Here is a 25,824-nt window from a genome sequence, read left to right on the forward strand (position 1 = left end):
TGGGGTAAAAAAGACTGACTGAATTGAAGCTTTTTCAGTACAACCAAATCTAAAAATGTGCACAGGTTTAACGTTATATTATCGGCTCTGAAAATATTTTAATTTGACTAGAAACACCAGATACCGCTCCGGTCCAGCGAGACTTCTGCGTTCAGAAAAAGGTGGATAGAGTGTTTTCACAATGCGTCATCAGTCGGCCATATTAGCGGTACTGAATGTAAACAATGCTACTGAACTGAACGAAACTCACAATTTTGCAGATTATTGCTGTTATAAATGGTCAATTATTGTCAAGATTTAGGCTACACTAATTGGTCAGACCGAGAAAAACATTTGGAGTATGCCAAAAGTTATAACAAATCAAGAAGAAGAGTGCAAAAAACTGAGGAACAAAAGCCGTTTGTGTTTGACCAAACTGAACCAGGATTTTCAGGGCAAGGATCTTGACAACATTTGTGTTTGTTTGATTTATTATTGAAATAGGCTAATTAATACTGCTCATGCATATCTTTACTATCTAGTAATTTTACTCAAAATATTGCATCCTTTCCTGCTTACTAAGTCATTTTCTATATGATTCAGCAGCTTCCACATGTTCTTGTTTTGTCATGGTTTAGACAGCATAAATTAGCAGAAGGACATATTTAGTAGAACATTAACTGTACAATGTTGTTTACATCCGAGTATCGCCAATATGGCCGGGCGGACATCCGGGTAATTCACCAAATCGTGACATAACCAAAAGTGCAAACTCTTTGTAAAATTGATTCCATGATTTCACAGCTTAATATAATCTTTTGAACTGCTCGACAAAGAAGTTGGTTCTTGTGCTTGGTCATGAATAAATTAAATAAATTACGTAATTTACGTAGATAAAAACAATACATACTTGTGCGGTGACAATGTATTGTTGTGTAATAACAAAAGGTATCACACAGCCAGGGTTTTGTATCATAAGTGGTCTTTTGTGTCCGCCGCGTCTCTTTAAAAGGCGTGGCGTAGTGAAGCGGTTTTGTGTCCATCTTACTGCACACGCACGAGCTTATTTCACCGTCAGCGATCACGGAGGCGTCATCACACGCACGAGCGCTGTCCGTTTGAATCAGTGGTCCACAGCCGCGTATCCCTTCACACCGTGAGAAGTCGGATGATTTGCATTTTAAAACGTATTTAACCAAATACTTCCCTGAATCTGGATTTAACGCACTGAACCCTTATATGGACTGCGCTCTTTTCAGCATTCTGCGTGTTTCCCCACTGTGTTCTCCCCGTAGATAGTAGTTAGATTGCAGGTTTCAAGGCGAAATGGCAACGGACGAGCTGTCATCGAAGCTGAACCGCAGGCTGCAGATCGAGGAGGGCGCACAGGACCCGGTGGCCCTGGACGAGGCTAATGAGAACGGAGCGCACGACAAACCGGCCACGAGCAGCGCGGATTCAGAGCTGGGAGCCAAACTGCAGCGGCGCGGGGAGCTGAACGAGGGCGTCGGTGAACACCAGCAGCCCAGCATGAAGGTGTTCAACCCCTACACCGAGTTCAAGGAGTTCTCGAGGAAGCAGATCAAAGACATGGAGAAGATGTTCAAACAGTAAGTAGCATACCAGCTGTCATCCTCTGCTGCAGCAGATGTGAGACATGTGCATGTCCACTCAAGCCCCAGAGACAACAAGCATGTCCTCTGACATAATCATCTATCTATCTATCTATCTATCTGTCTATCACTTATATTTCTGTCCCATTAAAATTAGAAACAGGAACAAGTTGTCTAGTTTATTATCTGTGATACTTAAGTCACTCTCTGATTACTTTGTTGTGTTTTGGCTGAAACTCTTTTTTTTAATACAGTTAAGAAGCTCAGCCCCACCCAAGTCTGTATCATTTATTCACACACAGATATGTGTAGGACTTTCAACCATGGGTTGAGGTCATGTTCAGTTTTCATTGTGTCTCTTATCGAGAGGCATGCCGTGCAGTCTAGACTGCCCTGTATGTTGCCACCTTGGCCAGATTCTTATTGAGACTGCTCTCTTGATGAATGAAAGGCAATTTACGCATTTTCCCCACGTTCGGCATCCAGACTACTCTCAGAGCTTTTGTAAATGCTGTCTGCTGCGTTCAGGGTTGGCAGGGGCTTTTATTCCAGTTTCACTGACAGAAACAAAAAACTTCTCTGAGCTGAAAGCTGGGAATGGGAGGCGTTACGGGGAGCCGAATCTTCGTGAGAGTCGCTGCAGGAATGTGTCCCCTGTGCTCTCTGTGGTGGAGCGGTCGGTCCACGGCAGTGACTGCAGGGTCGGTTTCACACAGGCCTGAACCATGTGGGAAAGGGGGCTGGTTGAGAAACTAGCGCTCTGAGGAAGTGATGGGTTCCTCTCCCCGTTTTTGCTATCAAACAAAGCTACTATTGTTGTGAATTAGCCAAAACAGGCCGCCCAAATCTGTCTGAGGAGCACTTTGCATCTAGATGAGTTGGCCTGTGCATTTTTTGTAATGTCACAAATGACTTTTTTGCCATTGAGATGAATGGGAAAATGGCACAGTTATCTTAAATAAACTATTATGGTACTTACTAATGTTTTGAATGTGCTTTTTAAGTTTTAGTTTTAAAGTTTTAATTTTAGTGCATTTTTTTAGTAATTTGTTATGCACTTCTCTCATTTTTAATCTTTTTTTACATTTCTGTATAGCTGACTTACTTCTATTTGACCCTGGACCACAAAACCCATAATAAGTTTTTTTTTTTTTTTTTTTAATTGAGATACGTCATCCGCTGAGTAAATAAGCTTTCCACTGATGTATGGTTTGTTATTTAGGACAATATTTGGCTGAGATACAACTATTTGAAAATTTGGAATCTGAGGGTGCAAAAAAGTAAAAAAAAAATGCCTTTGAAGTTGTCCAAATGAAGTTCTTAGCAATGCATATTACTAATCAAAAATAAAGTTTCGATATATTTGTGGTAGGAAATTTACAAAATATGTCCTAATGATTTTTGGCATAAAAGAAAAATCAATAATTTTGACCCATACAATGTATTGTTGGCTATTGCTACAAATGTACCCGTGGTACTTATCACTGGTTTTGTGGTCCAAGGTCACATATATTTTTGTGTCCATAGAATGAAAGTCAACATTTTGAAACAGTTGAAACATCCTTTAAAATATATTTTTTTTATGATTCACAGAATAAAGTCATACAGGTTTGAAACAACATGAGTAACTGATGATCAAATCTTTATTTTTTGGGGGGTGAATAACTCTTTTAAATCCATTGTTAATCATCTGCACTAGAGAACAATTACCTTTGTGACTGTTCAACTTTTTAAACTCATTTGGTTGCAAAATAGATGTGATACCAGGAATCACAATAGTTTCATTATCTCTAGATGACCACATGGGTGTTACAAAAGTATAGAATAGCTTGCTTGAATTTTTTCTTCTTCTTAATTGTGTGTAGACTATTGTTTCAGAGTATCACCTTCTCTATTATGTCTTTAAATGAGTTCCTTGTGGAGTTTATTTGAGGTGTCTGGAGTCACAAGACCTCGCCCAGGGTGAGAGAGCACTAGTTTCATTCAGTGTCTTTGATGGTTTTGCCCATGGCGTTATATGGGCCAAACGAGACAGGTGAGGTGGTTTCATCTTTAAGTCAGTGTGAAGTGTGCATAGCTCCCTTTGTCATGGAGAAAACAAAGCCTTGGTGGTTACTTCATGAGTTAAACATTAACTAGAGTTGTTCCATGGTCTATTACCAGTTAAGAATTTATAAGATAAGGGGTTTGTAAGTCAACATGCCGCTTGGTTGCTTCTCCATGTCGTTTACCTCCACACAGGTTGTGCACTGCAATTGATTTATTACTTTCCGGCTCTATAATGGCTGTTTGTGCCTTTGCCTGAAGCCGTGAATAAAGATAAGGAAACAAAGATGAGACATGGGCGGTGAGGAGGCAGGTTAGGAACGCTTCATACGCTTGTATGAAGTTGTGCAATCATAGGAACACATTGATTGATTGTCTCATAACTATGACCTTTTAAAGCTGATATTCTTAGCTTTGCATCACATAGGCACATTCGGTACCCAAAAACACTCAAAAGCTTCAGTTGCAGCAAATGTTGCTTAAATGCTTTTGTGCAGAGGGAGGCAGAAAAAAACACAGGGAGAGAGAAAGAAAACTGCATAACGGCCACAGTCTGGCCAGAGTCCAGCTGATAAGAGGAATGCAGGCTTTGCCTTACCCTCAGGCCACTGTTCAGCACAGTTCAAATCTTTAGACTAATTTAAACCCATCATTTCTGGGTGGTTTTATAGGGAAGATTACTATTAAACTGTTAAAACTTTGCGTAAGTCATTTATCTTTCATGGAATGGTTGTTTTAGGTAGTGATTTGAATATATTCTGTTTTTATCAGATTGGAAGGCCCTAGCCCAGATGTTTTGCATATTTGTGGTAGTTGTTGATAATAATGCTTATAAATGCATGTGTTTCTCACAGTTAGCCAAGAGCACTATGCTATTAGTCGGAACAGTCCTGTGGGGGACACCAGCATTGTTTAAAGGCACAAGCAATTGAACCTGACACATTTGTGTTTGCTGTTCTTTTCGGTGGCCGACACATACAGAGTTCATAGAAGAACGTAACTCTGTTTTAACCCTGTTTAAGATTGATTTTGAGCAGATGCAGATTTAGCAATGAGGATTATTCATAAGAGGAATTTATTCATGTCAGAACATGTCTTTTGAACTTGCAGTGTATATGCACCTCACCAAGAAAACTTCTTTGTTTACATCAGATACAAAAATCAAACTGGCTAAAAGTGAAACGTTTACTAGGGATACACAGTATGTCAGTACCATATTGGTTTATTGGCTGATATTAGATTTTTTTTTTTTTTTAGATTTATTAGCATTGGTTGATATTAAAAATATACAGGAAAATATTGCACATGCTGGTTTCACATGCTAATTGTGCCTTTTGCTGGCATACAATCATTAAAAACACAAATAATTTTGTTAAATAACACTTTACTGTATTTATTATTTATCAGATTTAGTTGATAATAAATATATCAGCTAATATTGGAAATTTAACTCCAACTTTTTTTAAGTGTAAATTAGCAAATCTCAACAGAAATATCCATGTGCATGTTGTAGATTTTAATGTTGTAATGCCAAAATGAGTTTGTAGTATGATTTTTAGTTTATTTTAAATGTATTTAGACAAAATTGCATTCAGTTTCAATATCTGTTAGTCATTGCCATATCAGGCATAAATTGAAAATGATCATTAGCAAGAATTTTAATTTAGTGCTGTCAGTTGATTTTAAAAAAAGGTAATTAATTGTGCATTTTTCTGAAATTTATTGCGAATAATCCCGCCTAAGGGTACAGTGTGTGCCGTCGCATTTGTGTGTTCAATTAAAGCGTGTGTGCTACAAGCACAGTAAAACGGCTGACAGGACAGGTCAATTTGTTATTATTGACATATGGGCTGACTCATCTCATCTCATCTGACCAGAGTTCACTGTTGTTTTACTGAAGCTCCCTTGTCACCTGTACCTTTTCTGTGCTCGTTCGGCTAGCGCTGGGCGCTGAAGTAAAGTTGAAGTGTGCGTCTGAAAAGTCTCTCATTTGATGTGGTCGTAAAGACGTTATGCAACTAAATAAACACACTTCTTGTCAAGAAAAAACAGACAGAAGCAGCAGTTGTGAGTGGGGTGGACAACCCTAGCCCCACCCCTGCGTTACCTGCGCAAAATATTTTTAACGCTCTTAACTGGAAAAATTAAAGTCCACGTGAACTGGAAGTTCCTGCCTACTTTATTCCAGTGTAGTGACGTATTTCCAACTGAAACAGAATGTTGAATAGAGGGTCAAAGAGGCGTGGTTTGCCCAAGCCGTCAAAATGACGTCATTAAAGAAGGAACCCAATTCTAGTGCTTTAATCGTCGACGTTAACACGCTAATTTTGACATTGGTGCATCACTAAAATGTATTGGGAAACCGCAATCTGTCCTCCTTCTGCATGGGATTGTGTGGAAAGCTATCCAAAGCCTGGGACACACCAAGCAGATAGGCAATGTTGAGTGGTTTTGAGCGTCAGTTGACTTTAGTTTTTTCGGTGTGTTATGCATCGTTGGCTATGGTCAGACACTGCATGTCGAAAGCGCTGCTTGCCTTGTATATCCACAGTTCTAGCTCTGCAGGTTTCCCTGTTTGAATCCAGAATACAGACTACTGCCATCTGCTGGTGTGGGAGAGTTATGATTTCTCACGCAAGCGCAAGTTTGTCTGGTGCGTTCTAGTTTTTTGCCCCGACGCAGATGATGCAAGGCAACACGAGGCGTTCTTTGGCGACGGTTTGGCGTGTCCCTACGCTTAAGATCCTCCCAGCAGATGCACTCCAACCCCTCTTATCCCCCCTGCTCGTCGATAATACTCTGGTACAGTCTCTGGTAACGTGAATGGCGGCGCGGCCTAATTGGCTGAGTGATTATGCGTACAGGTCCCATGCTGTGCCCACATATGAGCAAGAAGCTTAAGTCCTGTGAGGAGCGTTTCTGCGGAGTCGCCTCAAGTAATGAGGGAAGTCGAAGATAAACTCTGCGCTCTTCCTTTTTCTGTCTACCCTGTTTTCCCTTGTGCATTTTTCTTAGGGCCATATTTCTCAGAAAAGATAACATCGGACACATTAAGGAATGTTTGAACGTAAGCCATAACATTTACTGGGCTCTGAGGTGCAGGAGTTTTTAGTGAGCTGTCAGTAGGCAAAATATTGCTTGTTTTTCATTGGCAGAATCATAAATTCACTGTGGTAATGTATAATGTATTACAGCAGAATGTAATGAACACTTCTCTCCAGCGCATATATTTGCCAAGTCCTTAAATGGTTATGCCTTTCTCCTTGCAGAAAGCAGAACGATGTGATTATTCTCTAAATCACCCATTTCCTCATTTCTGAATATCCCCTCAGCACAGTCCAGTTTGGCTAACAGGATGTCGTTGTGCTTCTAATATGATGTAGATGCACTGGAAGTAAACACAGCCAAGGAATTTATCCAGAAAAGCTTCTGCCAAATCTAACTGACACAGTGACCTAAAAGGATAAGACCAAGTTAAGCGAGAAAAGGAAGCCAATCAATACACGCTGTCTCAGCAAATGAGATATTACACTTGCTTACTTTATATATTTAAGATTGATGGGAAGTGATCACTCAAACCATATGTGAAAGTATTGGAGGTTCTGAAACTTTTAATGAGGGCTCATATCGGTTTAGTGTTTTTATGTAGCTTTGCTGTCCTTTAAAATAGTTTAATAGTGCAAAATTTAATAGTGAAATGTATACTAAAAGGGGCGTCTTTTCTTCAGAAGCTGCCAATGTTTGCGTAGGTGTGAGGTTTATTTAGATGCACGCCCTTATTTGGCATTCACAGGCAGTCATCACATGCTCATAATGACTCATTTAGGCAGTAGGAAGTGTATTAGACTGTTGTGTTTCCAGAAAGGCCATATGTAACCTCAGCACTCCTTCAGGAAGTTCGCTTCTAGTTCTCATACTGCCAGGCCGTTACTCCCTGTTCTTTCTGTTTGTGGCATTTTATGTTGATGTTTTGTACTCTCTGCTCACTATAAATAACCTCTGGGATTGTGTGGCCGTTGGCTGATCCGTGAAGGATTCTGCTTAAGGACTAATGGTTAGTCACCTGGTCTATAATCCCAGCAGATCGAGGTTAGTGCTGCCTGCCTGTGATCATCAGCTATGGCGGTGGAGAATGCAGTTCATTGCTGCATTATATGTACTGCATACAGTCGTGCATAAACTGCATCAGTGTTTACCCTTAATAAATATTCATGAGGTTTGAACAGTCACAGAAACATTGTGTTTTTAGTTTCAGTATCTATGGGAAATTGTTAAAATTGTCAAACAGCATCTGTAAATGTGTTAACTAGAGTGATGAAGTGAAAATATGCAAACACGTATGTTAACCCAGAATGAAGTGAGAATGATGATCACCTTTAGCCAGGGTTAAGAATAACTTAGAAGTGTGAAAAGCCTGTGTGTGTGTGGTAATCTGTGAATCTCTTTAAAAAAAATCTGAATTTCAAAGTTGTATAATGATTTATTGAATTTATGTGGTTTAATTAGATGTATTAACATTTTATATATATATATATATATATATATATATATATATATGTATATGTATGTGGAGTATTTACCAGTATTTATTGACCAGACCAATGTAAATGCACAATACAGTATTTCTGAAATCCAGAAAATTAATGGAAAAAAAGAGTTTGGTAAAAATAAAACTGAAGTAAAATGGATTTCATAGGGCCTTAAAATTAAGTGTTTGTTAAACGTTTATTAAATTGATGTTAAATTGTGTTTCATATGTTCATGTCATTAGTTCCATGATTTCAGTTAATTAGACATGCTTTTTGTTTAATATCTTTAATTTAACTGTTACAACACTGTCTAGAAATAAAAATAAAACTGAAAAAAAAATACTAGTGTTGGGCAATGATTAATCGCGATTATTAACATGCAAAATAAAAGTTCTTGTGTACATAATATATGTGTATATTTATATGTATATATAAAGACACACATACAGTATATATTTTGAAAATATTTACATGTATTTACATGTGTATATATTTATATTCATAAAATGTATATTATATATATATAAATATATTTAAAACATAAACAACTTCTTAAACATATACAGGTGTGTGTGTGTGTGTGTGTGTGTATGTATGTATATATATTACAGTACACACACACATATGCACAAAAAACATTTATTTTGGATGCGATTCATCATTGCCCTGCACTAAAAAAATACATAATCCAGAAAAATTAAAACGGAAAAAATGAAAATTGGAAAAAAAAATTAATGGATTTTATAGGGCCATACTAATGTATTTTCACTTGTTAAGTGAAGTGTTGAACTCAAAAAGGACACAGAATCTCACTTGAAACACACCTGACTTACCAAAACACATGAAATGTGCAGTTTTTATAAGAGCAGTCAAGTGAGGAACTGTAACTGTGAATTTTTGCATGTAAAAATGAATATGAAAAGCATATAAAACCTTGTTAGGTTGGTTTACCATTTTCTGTGGATTGACTTTTAATAAGAAATGTCAGTAGTGCGTTGTAGTGACTTTTTGATAATAGTCATCTATAGAGTGGGTGAACAATGATCCATCTTAACAGTTATGTAAACCTTCATGCATTTAACACTTCATCTTTATATGCTCACCAGGCTGGATTGAATATCTGGATCATCTTAAAATTGAATTTACAGGCTCAGGCTCAAGTGGAGAAGCTGAAAGTGGTCCAAACTTTTGCTGTCGATATTCTTGACCATAAGAGTTTCAAACTGACCGCTAGCTCTAGAATTACAAGTGTGTGAAGAGCCGTGAAGGCTATTGATCTCAGGTAACTCATGAGGAAAACTAATTTACGTGTGTTGGAGCAAGGTAGGAAGGTCGTGTTCTGAAGAAATATGACCAGGAAGCGGTCAGATTCTTTGTAGCACAAACAAAATACCTTTGAAAGTGGAAAATGACCATGTATTCTTTGACGATGATCGTTGTGGGTTTTTGAGTAACACATTTAGCTCGGTTTTTATAAATGATGAAAAAGGGGAAACACTTGGCATGGTTTTGACTGTTCTTTGCCAAATAAGTCTGACGCAAGAATGGCAACCTGATCACTTTACAGAAAAGTGTTTGTAGCTTCCCCTGTCACAGTCTTTTAGAAATGATTTGTTGTTTTGTGTAGGCTGTTAGTTTTAGATTTGCTTATCAAGTTTTAGGCCTGACAGTATGAAGTTTTCCAGTGATCTGTTAATGTAACTGACCTTGATTTCATTCTTGTTCATATGCTTAGGCTTGCTTTTTTGAGTCTCTCTGGACCATTCCCTCATCCTGTCCCACCTCACGAATTAAATCGAGTATAAATGATGTCATCACACACACGCTGCACAGATGTCTAGTGGGTGTGAAATGCTCAAACACACAGTTTTAGTTTGGTCCTGATTGATCACGTCTGTTATGCCTGGCCGTCGTGAGGAATGTGTTCAGAATTGATCACGTGCTTGCGAGGGTTTTCCCATGACTACTTCTGTCAGCTGTTGCTTGGCAACCTGGGATTAAGGAGATTGTCAGGAAGAGATAGGAAAGGGAGGGAGCGGTTGACGGGAGGAGGGAAAAAGTTGGTTGGTGCAGTATGAAGTTTCTTGTTTATCAGCACATCATGAGAAGATGCTATGCTGACATGTTACTGTCCTTCAGACCACCTTGAGCGGCATCCTGGAATGCCGCAGTCTCTTTTTAGCTCCAAGGCATTATTCCACTCAAATTTAATCTGCCATTTTCATAATTAAATCAGCAGCAGCTATAGGCATGCATTACAGGGTGACTGTTCAGGCAGGCGTGTGTGTTTAGGCTGGCATCAGGCAGCATTTTAGTAAATTCAGGCAATTGCTTAATCCCAAATCCTGTTACATGCCTCACATTCTGACAAACAGTTGCTTTCAAAGTCTACAATGCACAATCCATTTAGCTCCAGTGGTTGGTTTGCGTAGCAGTCTGCATGAATTTAAGTGGTTGGTATTTTAGCCATCAGCATCGACCGTTTCACCAAAATGTTTTTCACTTCTAAATTCAGGCCCATTTAAACTCTGCTGCATTTAGTTCTACCACAACTTTTAGGCCTTGTCCACACTAATATGTTTTCATTTAAAAACACATCTTTTTCTCTCCATTTTGGCCTTCCATCCACATTTGGATGGCGTTTTTGCGGAAACTGAGCTTTTTGAGAAGCTCACCAAAGTGGAAACATTTGAAAACGCTGTTTACGCATTGTAGTGTGGACTGTGAAAATAGAGATTTCAAAATGATGCATGTTTAGTCGTGTGACACATGTTGTACCAATAGATGCAATAGATAGACTAACCTGAATAAGATATTTCACATAAAATGTTTACATATAGTCCACAAGAGAAAATAGTAGTGGAGTTTTTAAAAAAAGATCCCGTTCAAAAGTTTACATCCTCTTTATTCTTAGTACCGTTAGTACTGAATGATCCACAGCTGTGTTTTTTGTTTAGTGATAGTTGTTCATGAGTCCCTTGTTTGTCCTTACTAATTAAACTACCCACTGTTCTTTAGAAAAATCCTTCAGGTTCCACAAATTATTTGGTTTTCCAGCGTTTTTGTGTATTTGAACCCTTTCCAACAATGACTGTATGGTTTTGAGATCCATCTTAAAATTGAGCGACTCATTTGCAACTATTACAGAAGGTTCAAATGCTCACTGATCAGGAATAAATGTAGCTTATTTTGTTCTCTGGGAAATATATAAGTATCTCCAGCCTCTGAAGGGCAGTAAAAAAATGAAAAAAAGAAAAAAAAAAGAAATTTAGGCAAAGATATTTCATAGGGCCCTACTACAGTGAACATGCTGTAGAAACATAAGGAAGAATTCTGTACATTTATTGTGGTAAATATCATAATCATAATCACTATGAAATAAGGATTTTTCTCTTTTCTATGTGTTACTAAATACTATACTTAAAAAAAAAAAAAAAAAAAAAAAAAAAAAAAAAAAAAACATTGTGTGTGGAAGTCTCAGTTCATCCATGTGGCATGTTCTGTGAAGTGTTGGGTTGTTAAACAAAAGCATGGAGCTTAGTGAAGAATCTCTGTCCTTTTAAAAAAGTCCTTTTGAAGAACACTTAGTTCACTCAGCGGCCATATTTGCAACGCCTTCGTGCAGCTGTTTCACACATGCAAGACCGCGGCATGAAGACCAACTTGCCAAAACATTTTATTTAAATAACCCATTTCAAAACATCAACAAAATCTGACATGAACTGTCCTATAGATGTTGTTTCCTATCCTCAAAAACTCTTAAGGATGTGTCTTTCCATGGGCACCATAGCTTCTAATGAAGCTGGAATTGGAACTTTACCAATTGAGGATTGGCTCATTTATTTAGGAGGCAGGACTTATTCCAAGTTATTGTGCATTATACTTTCTCTTATAGTAATTTGAGTGAATGGTCTTGTTATATTTACAGTCTGTGACAATGATAATTCTGTCATTAGTCACTCACATTAATCACCTTTTTTTATCTTCAGAACACAAATTAAGATATTTTAACAATGTCTTCACTACATTTCTGTGCCTTGCCTGTGGTATTTCCCTTGCCATCTACAAAGGGTCAGAAAGCTCTCGGATTTCATCAAAAAAATCTTAAATTGATTATTAAACGAAGATGAAGAAAGGTCTTACAGGTTTAGAACGACACGAGTGTGAGTAATTGATGACAGAATTTTCATTTTTGGGTGAACTATCCCTTGAAGAACTGATGATAATGTCAATGGTTTGAAGTGTTCAATAGTTTCTGTTCTTGGGTTGCTCAACTGAAGTGTTTGTTCTGAACAAATCATTTGTAAATGAATTTCAAGAAGTGCAGCAAGTGAGTTTTTCTTGGGGTCAGTGCTGAAGTAGCAGATTGGGGCTCTCACAAGGCTATCTGTGCATTTCCTGTTCCTCATTTTGTCTCTCTCACTCACTTGTTTTCCTACCGTGTGTCATGTCATGTCTTCTACAAGTAAGCAACATGGATTCAGCACATCTGTGTCCGTAGTCAGCACTGCAGCTACATCCTCATTAGCTGAATTCCCCAGAGACTGACCCTACTGAGACTGTACAGGAAAAATGTTGCATGTTTAAACATTTACGTTTAAAGTGCAAGAAACATTCCTTAACTGTCATTCAAGTTCAGACTTGCACAGTAAAGTGTTTCAAGAGTTCTTGAAAGTGGATAACTGTATAAAAAGTGGACTTTTTAAACACAGAGCACAAATGTAGCTACACACTAGCTTTCTTGTTCCTTCTTTTGTTGCTTTCTTTATAATTACTTAACCAACTTGATTTTGTTCCAACAACAGCAAGTGAATTCACTTGCAGTTCAAATGCAGCTATCAGCAAAGCCAATCAGATGAGTCAAACCTTTTTGCTTAGGCAGAAGGAAGTTTAAATCAGCACATGGCTGTGACTGTACCTCTCTCTTGGTTATTATAAGGAAGTGCTGATTGCATTTGCTTCCTCAGTCATTTGTAGTATGAGGTGTTCAATTTCAAGACTTACTTGGGCAAAAAATGTGATCTTCCTCAAGTGCACATAGTGACAAAACAGGGAAAAATTTCTTTATTTCAGCTTTTCGGTCAGCAAGTGCCTTGCTTTTACTTATAGACGCTAAAACATTATGTCAGCTGTATTTGGTAAGAATACGGCTGGAGTTTCGCAGATTGGTGCAACCAACTGAAGTGTTACTACATTCTGTCTTGTTGGGTTTTTAGCACTTGGGAGTTTTCATAATTTGTGAAATATCTCATACCTCACAGATAAGGTTAGAATAGATGAAGTCAGTCAGAAACTGTAAATACTTTTTTACAACCTGATCTCCTGACGAAAATGTACCTGTGGGAACTTTTTCACAAGATGCGAAATGCGTACCGATAAGTACATATCACTGCAGTTTCCAACAGAAATGAACACTGGAGGTGGGAAAACGGAGGGCACTTTTAATTGTTTTCGTACACAATTATGATTACAGGTCCATATGTTTTGCTTTCTGGTGTTGTGCCAAATTCTGACCCTCGCCAGATTACTACCCCCTAGTATTGGTAGGTTTAGAGTTAGGTGTGGGGCTAGGATTAGGCATTTATGTAACGATTTCAATGAAAGGCGGTAATAATTTGGCAGAGGGTCGAAAATGGGCACAACACCGAACATAACAAGCTTACTTCGTAGCTCAGCCGGCACGGAATTGGACTTAGGATGCAGAATCCTCGGGTACGAATCCCGTGAAAAACACAACTCACGATGAAAGAGCTGAAGGATGAGAGATCAAAAAACAAGCTAAAATGACATGCTCGCAATTCCGTTTTTACGTCATGTTCGCTTTTGTTCATGCTATCGGTTGGTTTAGGTGTAGTGCAGATGGTACGTTATTTTAAAACGTCATGGAGCATTAAAGTTATAGCGGCACTCAAATGACAATTTAAGTCAGAATTGCAGTGACACATACAAAACCAACGTCACATAAAATGTGCCATATGTACATTCATCTGTTTCAAGGAAAACAAACGAACAAACACTCTTTTAGCGCCACCCTGTGGACATTTCACATCGAATATGTCAAAAAATGTACATTGCTCTCCGTATTTCGCATCTTGCGAAAAGTTCCACTGATACGTTTTCGTCATGAGATCAGGTTGCTTTTTTTAACCACCTGATCTTGATTTTACTTTTCTTGTATTTTGATCAATCAGATGCATCCTTGCTGAAAAGTTTTCATTTCTTCTACAAAATTCCTAATGACCCCAATCTTTTTAAGGATAGAGTACCTTTGGAACCAAGGCCACTGGAAAATTGTTATTAGCTGGGTTTCCATTCAAAATATAACATTAGAATATCGCATAAAACATTTGCAAATAAGCTTCATTTTCACCCAACAAGTCAAAGAGAACAAGATTGTCACTTCCTGATTAAATTGGCACTGTGGGTGTGTTCACACTTTGGTTTGTTTGGTTCATTTGGTCTGGGTCAAAAAGGAAACTGATGCATTTGGCCCTGGTCCACGTAGCATTCACACTGGCATATTAAACAGCGAACCTAAGGATACGAAACTAAAGGCAAAGCGATACATTCACAACCTGATCAGTCGGGTTGAATGACATGTATTTTGTGACGGAACTCATCGAACCCTCCAAACAAAAGGAAAAAGTGTGTTTGACTTAAAGAGGCGCTGCAGGTGTATGACATCAAAGTACCCATTCTGTTGAATACATCTAATGCTGTCTGCTAGACTAAGCGTGCTCATTGTTGCATGTAAATTGATTTTATTTTCACCACCTGTGAACTCAAAGAGCTCATAAAGGCACTTTACCTCCTCGTTGCTCCACGTTTGCCCTCTGCTCATTTTGTTTTGGATACACCGCTCGTGAAATCATGTCGCATAGTGTCGCATCTGGTCATTATTTCCTGTTTTTGGTTCATTTAAAAGTATTTGGTCCTTGTTGCGTTCATATTCTAATCGAACCACATCAGAATTAGTTTGGAAGCAGAGCGAGACCACAAAAAAGATGAAAGTCTGCTTCCAAACAAATTCTGGTGCAGTTCTTGTTTGACGCGCATCAGGATTCGGACGGCAGCGCTTAGGCTCACTCAAATGAACCGCACTAAAGGTCTTTGCACACCGAGTCTAAAATTCTCGTCCACACGCGTTAAATTAATACGACCTCACGTGGTGACAATCACATTTACACACTGCCTCTAAAAACTTGGTTTGCTTTTCTGCGTTTTTGCATCTGTAACAAGCATTTTGATAGGAAAGGATGATGAATATGAAAAAACACATACAAAATTTCTGACTCAGTGTGCAATGACCTTAAGAGAGCAATCACACCAGAGTTTGTTTTAATTAAACATGACAAGTGTGAACACTGTCCACTGGTTAGTCAGGTTATACCACCCTATAACGCCAAGTCACATGACTTTTTGGTATGCGTGGTGGTATTTAATCGCAAAATGCGTTTCCATCTCCCATTATTTGCATTAACCCTTTTTTTCACAATTCAAAAACCACCTCAAGCAAGTGTAAAAACTTTGATTTTTATTTATTTATTTTGTTTTTTTTTTATTTTGCAGTTTTCATCACTTGTTTCTGATGTGATTCTTCAAAATGAGCATAACAACAGGGTGATGGAAACATAGCTATTGATTGGCATGGTCTTTCCCCTTTACATTTCTATGTAGGGAATTTGTTGATGAACCAGGAGATAATAAGTCATAATTCACCATGTTCAGGCTAAAAACATCTGTTGAGCATGATCGACGGGAAGTGACACCACTTGGCAAAGTGATTCAGCTTGACTAATGACAGCACAATAAAAAAAAACAGTGAAAGTCTAAGCTTTCACAAATCTGGGTCATTGTAAAGCACAAGGAGTTTTTTAGAAGTAAGCGTATGTGATTTCAGGCATTGAGGTTTGACTGCATAATTAAACATGGTGGATTTAAATTACAGCTGACCTTTAATTGCATTGAGCATGCTTGACCTTTCTTTTGTTAAACAGAAGAGCCGTATGCAGACGTAAATTATTGACCTGAAACCAGTATGGACGCTGGTTGCCCAGTTTCAAGTGATCTGATTTTGCATTTCAAAAAACCTCCAACTCAATCTTGCTTGCCTTGAAATCACATTAGTTTGATTACCCGCTGCTGTACTGTAATCCTGTACTGTAAACCCAGGACAGCAGCATCCACAGAAAAACATGACCCTCATGGTGGCTCAGATGCACCACAACCTCCTTATCAAACAGCATTTTTCAAAACGCTGTGGTCAAGGTTAGCCCGATATGTCAGATGCCAGAGCACGAAGACTTCATTTGACTTTGGGCCCCTGAACATGAACACAGTCTTTTGGCTTTTGAATTAGTGATGAGAAGATGTCAGTTAGACTGTGATACAGGGCTAATGAGAAGAGTTATGTGCGAGAGACCTGGCATCAGCAGGGTGTCTTGTGTCGGTAGACAGGAGTACAGTAGCTGAGTCTTTGAGGCAGATGGAGACACACTTCATATTCATGAGGAGGGTGCATCCTGGGAATGCCTAGAAGCTGTTAGTGTCAAATGGGAGATAATGTCAGAACGTCAGAATATTTATATAGATTTAGTCTCTTATTTTACTTTAATACAGTTTATTTTACATTTAATGTCTTTTTCATTTTTTAAATTTTAATATCTCCTTTTTATTTTATTTTAATATTTTATTTGATTTTATCTCATTTTATTTTATATTGTTTTATTTTCTCATTTATTATTATAATGTGTATATATATTTTATAATATATCCTTTTGTCTTATCTCATATTCTCATTTTTTTATATTTTATTTGATCTCATATTTTGTCATTTTATTTTATCTTAGTTTATTTTTTCACCAATTTATTTTATCTAGTTTAGTTTTTTTTGTTATTTTATTTTCTCATATTTTCTTATTCTATTTTATTTTTCATTTTGTTTTATTTTATTTTACCTCATTTTATTTTATATTGTTTTATTTTCTCAGATTTTTTTCCATTTAATTGATCTCATTTTATTTTTTATTTTATTTTCTTGTTTTATTTTATTTTACATTTATCTTACATTTTATATCATTTTATTTTATCTCATTGTATTTGATCTCATTTTAATTTGTATTTTTTTTCATTTTATTTTTTTTATTTTTATTTATTCTATTATATTTTTTTAACTCATTTTATCTTATCTAATTTTATTTTCTCACATATTTTATATCATTTTATTTTCTCATTTTATTTTATTTTATATAATTTTATTTAATCTTATTTTATTCTCAATTTTTATCTCATTTTATTTTATTTTATTTTTTATAACATTCTATCTAATTATCTTTTATTATTATTATTATTATTATTATTATTATTAATTTATTTTTTACTTTACTATGTCCAAGGGGCACTATAGGGCAAATTGAACAATCAAAGGAAGAAACTAGATCATTCAACTGGTTGATAAGAGTCTCATCCAAAATACACTGGCCTCTGTTTTTAATTAAAGGACCCTGTTACCATGGCAACATAAAACCTCATCTTCGGGCAGTATGTGTGTTTATGCTTGTGCGTACGTGGACGTGTAGAGGAAGTGGTCTCATACATGATGATTGAGAGAAATAGGAAGTGACTAGTCCTTTCTCATCGACCCATTTCTGAACAGTAACCCACACAGTTCTCTGGCCTTTGCACGATAAAATATGCACCTGTGGATCTGTTTAACACCTCGTTACAGATCCAAAAGAAGAGGTGGCAGATATAATCGGTCTGGCCTGTGAATGTCACTTGTTCCAAACTATTAGTGATCATATCTGTGAAACACAGGAAGTGTATGTGTGTGTGTCTGTTTGTGAGAGAGATGTAAGATCAACAACCTCCTTTTTATTCTATGTGTATAAGAGAAAAGACTGAACATGTAGATAACATCAGGCGTATGTTTAGTCTGTAGATTTTGTGTTTAAAGTTCGGAGATTTTATTGCTCTCGGATGTACACACAAATGTCTTGGATTGCTATTAACTCAATACATTACCAGCAGCTCATAAGCTGTTTATTAAAAAGGCAAGAGAGAGGAGCATTAAGATGAACTCAGCAGCAGCTTTAATAAATGGGTGACTGTTAATGAACACTTCAGCTCTGAATGATGATATTGATGCCGGCGAGTCAGTTTTAACTGATTCCTGCATGTTTCTGAGTGTAATGTACATTAGTCAGGGTAGACGCTGTATTTTATTGTACACAAATGAAAACTAGATTGGTTGTACTGGTGTATACCTTGGTAAATTATTTAAATGTAGTTATATTAAAGGAATAGTGCAACCAAAAATGAAAATCCTGTCATTAATTACTCACCCTCATGTCGTTCCAAACCCATAAGACCTTTGTTTATCCTCGGAACACAAATTAAGTAATTTTAATAAATCCGAGAGCTTCCTGATGCTCCGCAGGAAGGGTCCTACTATGGTCAAGGCACAGAAACGTAGTAAGGACGTCATTAAAATAGTCCATGTAACATCAGTGGTTTATACAATAGTGTTTATAAGGTATTCCTGTTAGTAAGTGCCTAGTTACTCATCCACATTGCCCTCTGTTGATCACAGGAGACATTGCAGCAATATCACCAGTGATAGAAATGTTATCAGGAACATTTATTTCAAAAGAAGTCCTGTTTTCCGTGATATTTCTGCTTAAATGATGTGGTTGCTTATGTGTGTGTCTGCAGGTATGATTCTGAGAAAGATAACTTCATCGATCTGATGGAGCTGAAGCTGATGATGGAGAAACTTGGAGCACCTCAGACTCACCTGGGCCTGAAGAACATGATCAAAGAAGTAGACGAGGACTTGGATGGAAAACTCAGCTTTAGAGAGGTAAATGCTTCAAGGAGAAGTTCACTTCCAGAACAAAAATTTACAGATAATTTACTCACCCCCTTGTCATCCAAGATGTTCACATCTTTCTTTCTTCAGTTGTAAAGAAATTGTTTTTTGAGGAAAACATTTCAGGATTTCTCTCCATATAGTGGACTTAAATGGTGCCCATATAGTGGAGTTTAAATGCAGCTTCAAAAGACTCCCAACCGAGGAATAAGGGTCTTTTCTAGTGAAACAATCGTTTATTTTCTAAAAAAAATTACAATTTATATACCTTTTAACCTCAAATGCTTTTCTAGATAAGACCCTTATTCTTCGGCTGGGATCGTTTGGAGCCATTTGAAGCTGCATTTAAACTACATTTTGGATGTTCAAACTCGCGAGCACGATTGAAGTCCATTATATGGAGATAATTCCTTAAATGTTTTCCTTTAAAAAACATACGACTGAAGAAAGAAAGACATGAACATCTCGGATGACACAGGGCTGAGTAAATTATCTGTAAATTTTTGTTCTGGAAGTGAACTTTTTTGAACAATTAGTTTGTAGATTTGGCTATATTTCACAGCAATGAAGTAGATAATGATGAGCTTTACAGGAAACTGATATTCCCCTATTAATCACCTCAATTTCTTTCTTTTTCTCTCTGTAGTTTCTCCTTATCTTCAGAAAAGCAGCAGCAGGAGAGCTGGCGGAGGACAGCGGGCTTCATGTCTTGGCACGTTTGTCAGAGATTGATGTGTCAACTGAGGGAGTGAAGGGAGCCAAATCATTCTTCGAGGCAAAAGTAAAAAATCATGACATTTTGATACTTTTTTTCCATTCTTAAAGGGATAGTTCACTCAAAAAATAAAAATTCTGTCATTAATTACTCACCCTCATGTCATTCCAAACCCGTAAGACCTTCATTCATCTTCGAAACACAAATTAAGATATTTTCGATAAAATCCAAGAGCTTTCTGACCCAGAAAGGCACAAAAATGCCTTAAAAGAGAACTCCACTTCCACAACAACAATTCACAAATAATTTACTCACCCCCTTGTCATCCAAGATGTTCATGTCTTTCTGTCTTCAGTCGTGAAGAAATTATGGTTTTTGAGGAAAACATTTCAGGATTTTTCTCCATATAATGGACTTGTCTTTTTCTCCATATAATGCCCCGATTTTGAACTTCCAAAATGTAAACACACACACATAAGCTTCAAAGGGCTCTAAATGATCCCAGCCGAGGAAGAAGGATCTTATCTAGCAAAACGATCTGTCATTTTTTTCTGAAAATAATAATTTGTATACTTTTTAAGCACTAAAGCTCATGTAGCACAGGTTCTGGGATGCGCGTTCACGTACTATTGAATCACATGGTCATGCGGAACGTAGGCGGAACTACAGACCCAGTGTTTACAAAGCGAACATGCAAAGACTAAGAAAGTGCAAGTAAGTCAAACGCCGTTTACAGACAAAAAGGTACAATGGTGTCGGACGATTCTGAAGTTGTAGGAGAAAATAAGATGGAGTTTTTCGCCATACTCTACCTTTTTGAGCCGGAGTACACAGACGATGAACTTAGACGTGATTCGTAGTAGTGATGGGAAGTTTGGATCATTTTACTGACTCGGACCTTTGAGTCTCGTTCAGCAAAATGAACGAATCTTTTCATTTTGTTCATTTTGTTCATTTCGTTCATTTTAGCAAAATCAGCATCATGTGACAGCCCCATAAGATAAACGAATGACTCGAAAATCCCGAAGACTCGAAACAGGTGAACTAATTCCAGTACAGAACCTAATGCGATGTTGTGCATGCACGACTGAACAAATCACTTCCCAAGACAACTCGTTCTTCCCGAGTCACATTAAAGATTCATTCAAAATGAACGAATCGTTCAAGAACGACTCATCACTAATTCGTAGCATCATGGACGCGCATACCAGAGCCTGTGCTACATGAGCTTTTGTGCGTAACAAGTATACAAATTTTTATTTTTCAAAAAAAATGACGGATCGTTTCGCTAGATAAGACCCTTCTTCCTCAGCTGGGATTGTTTAGAGCCCTTTGAAGCTGCATTAAACTACATTTTGGAAGTTTGAAATCTGGGCACCAATCAAGTCCATTATATGAAGAAAAATCCTGAAATGTTTTCCTCAAAAACCATAATTTCTTTTGGACTGAAAACAGACAGACATGAACATCTTGGATGACAAGGGGGTGAGTAAATAATTCGTAAATTGTTGTTCTGGAAGTGGACTTCTCCTTTAAAAATGACTTGAAATCATTAAAATGGTCCATGTGACATCAGTGGTTCAACCATAATTTTACAAAGCTATGAGAACTTTTTGTACGGAAAAAAAAAAATGACTATTGAACAATTGTTCTCCTCTGTGTCACCCGACTACAATTATGGTGAGTAATTAATGACAGAATTTTCATTTCTGGTTGAACTATCCATTTAAGTGGATAAAATCCTCAGTTTAACCCCTCTTAGTCTGCGTCAGCTCTGTTTTTCAATAACAACTGTAATTTCCTGCGTAGACAGGTTGCATTGAATTCCACTGATAAGAAAAATCAGTGTAGGATTACCTAAAAATGTACATTTGTCTCTAACAGGTGCATGCCATTAACGAATCAAACCGGTTTGAGGCGGAAATCCGTCAGGAGCAGGAAGAGAAGAAGCGTCAGGCGGAGGAGAAGAAACAAAGACAAGCCGCATTCAAAGAGCTGAAGTCAGCCTTCAAATAGCCTCATCCACCTCGACAGCCTCGATTTACTCATTCATGTTTGTCCGTCAGAGTCCCCCGCAATCAGAGATACTATGCAAGGCTGTGAAATGCTCAGAGATCCATGCAGATTCATCTTCCTGAGAGAGGGACGCCTGTCTAGTTTGTGCTCAAGAGCGGATGTCGTTTTATCGTTGCCTGTTTCTCTCACTCTCTCTCAGGCTGATTTTTAAATGTGAAGCCAGACACTGATCTCAATACACTGGATTGGATTTGTTGTTTCAGTCGCATGTGTATATATGTACTGTAGTTTGTTCACCCCATCAGTTTCGTTTTAGCATCAATTGGCATCTTTTTCGACATGTCAGTAGATTAAAATCTAACATTCATAAAGTGTTTTTTTAATCAAACGGTACTCTCGGTATGCCATATCCAGTCTGTTGTATTCATATCAGTGGCAGTTGCACTAGTGCAAGACATAATTTCCTGTTTAAGCAGGAAATGCTTTTCACTGTACCGTGACTAATTAAACTTTCATCGCTGACCATCTGAACATGAGAGGACGAAGTGTACACCACACCTCTGCTCTCATTCACATACATTAAATGTTAAGAACATAAAATAATTTTTACTGTGCAGAGAGAGGTGAAGAAGTGGTTTTGGGTGTATGTGCATGTGTGGTGATGATTGTAACGGTGTTCGTCAAGTGTTTATCTATATTTTCTTGCATGGTCACTGTGGTGTCATTTTTTCCTAAATGGTTCCCTTTAGTCTTTAAGGTGTCCAGTGTTAAATGTGGCACATTTGGTTTTAAAATGAAAATTATGATTGGCTGTAGTTTTGAAACTGCTTACTTCAGCCTTAAAAAGTAAGTCATTGCAATTCAATTTCTTTAGCTTGTGTGGTCAATCGAGGTTTTGTTAGGACAAGGTCATTTGACCTTTTGACCTCTGAACCCCTTTATTTTGTGCTTCCATGTGTATTAAACAAGTAACTGTGACATACTTATGGGGTTGGTTAGATATCACAGACTGTGTGAAATCCACCTCCTCAGCTTTCATTTAAAGCGATAGTTCGGCCAAAAATCATTTACTCATCCTTGTGTCTTTCCAAACTTGTGTAGCTTTCTTCCGTGGAACGCAAGGATGTATTTTAGAAAATGTTTACACTGCTATTGTCCATATAATGAAAGTCAGTGGGGTCCAAAACAACACTGAGCCCCCTTAGAAAAAAAAACACAAATACCATTTTTTTTTTCTTTGGTGTTCGACAGAAGAGAGATATTGATACAGGTTTGGAACGACGTGGGTGATTAAATTATTTTAAGGTGAACTGTCGCTTTAAGTGTCAACTCCCTAACTCTGGGGTGCTTAATATTAATCAAATTATGACCAAAATTACAAGCTTTGCACAGAAGTCCATGCTCAGTGAGATGAGGTTTTATGCATAGAATAAATGCATCATTTGCTAATAAAATGTGCATGGCTTTTCCGTAGAGCCAGTGCATGTATTCCAACATTAAAATGTCTGAATAGATCTAATATTACAATTTTAAAATGAAAAAAATAGAATAGGCTTTAAAGTTTACTCTCACGTCTGAAAAATGAGGGAACATTTTTAACGAAATCATCCAAAAGCGTCAATACAGCGTTTTATGGTCATGTGACATGCAGTACACTGTGGCAAAGGTAACTGAGATGCTATGTATAAAGACAAATCTATATTTTCATGTGATGAAAATGAAAAAATAATTTTAGTTTTGTATGGAAAGGGGTCTTGTGAACAGAAACATTCTTATTTTCTCAGTATGAATTTTGTTGCCTACAATCTTGTCTCCTCTTTCTATATTTTTTTCCCATTACAGTCTAATCAGTAAGGGCAAATACTTTTGGTGATTTCTATAACGGAGACAATACTGTTGGCAGTTGCTATGCTTCATGTTGTTCCTTGTTTTTGTGTTCCGAGTCACTGGTAAATGTTCTTGTTTGCTCTGTGGAAATTCAAACAATAGGTGTGTAAATATTTGTCTCCAAATTTTTCCAGCCATCCACATCTTCTTTTTCTTTTGTTATCTACTGTTGAACTAAAAGGTATTTTAAATATTGGCTGTTAAGGGGTGAATGTAGTAGTGTGTATGTTATTGACTGGTGATGACACCAATCAAACAGCTGTTGTGTTCTGTTAGAAGCCATAAAGCATTCTGTCATTCCTTTTGAGAGCTGTTCCATTGTTGTGCCAAATGATTTCACACTTCTGTACTGTATTAAGCTTATTTTAGTACAACATTCCACAGCAAGATTCAGTGAAATCCATCAGGATACTTTTGATCGGCAGCCCCAACTGAGATTTGAATTACTATGAGAACAGCTAATTAGATTTTTGAAACTTAAAGTTAAACCTTTTAAAACATAATAACAGTTTTGGTTTTATAATTAATGTTTGCACATCTGAATAATTACATTAGAGCTTTGGCAGTATTAACTTACGTGAAAAAACTTGCTGCTTTCAAGGCAACAGCACAATGTTTTAAAACTTTTTTTCTTCCTTTAACTTGATCTTTTTTTCTGTGAAATGTAATGCCATGATGACTAAAACATGACAGTGCAGTTAAACGATTTAATCTTATGGTATGTTTTTATTGTTTCATGCATCATTCCAGCGATTTGACAATGGTTGAGAGGGCCTTGATTCATCCTGACCATATCTGTACCTTACTGTCACTGTCTGTGTCAGTTGAAACTGGTGGTTATGGTATCATATTCTTGTAGGCGTATACATTATTGATATGTGGCTTCTATAATATGCACATTTATTTTTGATTTTCTTACTAAAATGTACAATTATTCTTGTGACAATAAAAATGCTTTTAATTTGGAAACATTTGTTTGTACTCATTCACTTGAGTATGAAAAAGATTTTTAAAATTATATATATATATATAATGTATAAATATAAAACAAATATAAATATAATGTATAAATATAAAACAAATATTATGTATAAATATGAAACAAATATTAACGTTATATAAATAATACCGTATAAATAATATTTTAAAAAAATATATAAAATACATACAAAACAACTGGTTGTTTTAAAGATACACTGGCGTTCAAAAGTTTGGGATCGGTAAGCTATTTAAAAAGTCTCATCAATGCTGCATTTATTTGATTAAAAATACAGAAAAATATTGTAATATCGTGAAATGTTATTGCAATTTAAAATAGTGGTTTTCTATTTTAATATACTTTAAAATAGAATTTATTCCTGTGATGCAATGCTGAATTTTCAGCATCATTACTCCAGTCTTCAGAAAATCAGAAATCATTCTAATATGCTGATTTATTATCAGCATTGGAAAGCATTGGATATTTTATTGGAAGCTATGATACTTTTTCAGGATTCTTTGATGAATAAAACATTAAAAAGTACAGCATTTATTAAAATCGAAATCTTTTGTAACAATATACACAACTGTTCAAAGTTTGGGGTCAGTACATTTTTTTCTTTCTTACTTTTATTCATCAAGGATGTGTTGAATTCATAAAAAAAGTGATAGTAAAGATTTATATTTTGAATAAATGCTGTTCTTTTTAACTTTTTATTCACCGAAGAATCCCAAAAAAAGCCTCACAGGTTCTAAAAAAAATATAAAGCAGCAAAATTGATAATAATTCAGCATATTGGAATGATTTCTGAAGAAAATTCAGCTTTGCTTCACAGATAAAAATCATATTTTGAAGTATATTAAAACTGTTAAAGCTGTTATTTTAAATTGCAATAATGTTTAACAATATTACTATTTTCTGTATTTTCTAGGGACTTAAAAAAAACATCAAAAATCTAACGGATCCCAACGGCAGTGTAATATAAATAATTATATAAATTATATTATAAAAATAAATAAAGTTAGTTTAAAGTTTAAGTATCTGGGACCGCTATCACAGAGAAGACGTGCAGCTGAATTCCAAAGTGCACAAGAGTAAAACACTCCATTTATAACATCATTATTTTTTAATGAAGTCAAGCGACGAACTCAAAATACCATCACTAGGTGGAGCTGTTTGCAAGACCTCAT

At 36.6% G+C, this 25,824-nt stretch overlaps 1 protein-coding gene across 1 annotated transcript; it reads left to right on the forward strand.

The window, feature by feature from the left end:
* Positions 1–1,032: 1,032 nt before the first annotated feature.
* On the forward strand, positions 1,033–24,624 carry efhd2 (EF-hand domain family, member D2). Its single transcript, XM_051117246.1, has 4 exons — positions 1,033–1,589; positions 18,881–19,028; positions 19,684–19,818; positions 21,637–24,624. Exons 1-4 carry the CDS (start codon positions 1,306–1,308, stop codon positions 21,766–21,768), a joined length of 699 nt encoding a protein of 232 aa, XP_050973203.1. The 5' UTR covers positions 1,033–1,305; the 3' UTR covers positions 21,769–24,624.
* Positions 24,625–25,824: the final 1,200 nt, after the last annotated feature.

The sequence above is a fragment of the Labeo rohita genome, chromosome 8, assembly GCF_022985175.1.
Source record: "Labeo rohita strain BAU-BD-2019 chromosome 8, IGBB_LRoh.1.0, whole genome shotgun sequence".
NCBI lineage: Eukaryota > Metazoa > Chordata > Actinopteri > Cypriniformes > Cyprinidae > Labeo > Labeo rohita.

What these genes read in the sequence shown, in the direction of transcription:
- efhd2 (XM_051117246.1), top strand. Translation starts at nt 1,306, where the DNA reads ATGGCAACGGACGAGCTGTCATCGAAGCTGAACCGCAGGCTGCAGATC. An exon ending in ATGGAGAAGATGTTCAAACA is followed by an intron (nt 1,590 to 18,880) that starts GTAAGTAGCATA and finishes GTGTGTCTGCAG; the next exon opens with GTATGATTCTGAGAAAGATA. An exon ending in AATCATTCTTCGAGGCAAAA is followed by an intron (nt 19,819 to 21,636) that starts GTAAAAAATCAT and finishes TGTCTCTAACAG; the next exon opens with GTGCATGCCATTAACGAATC.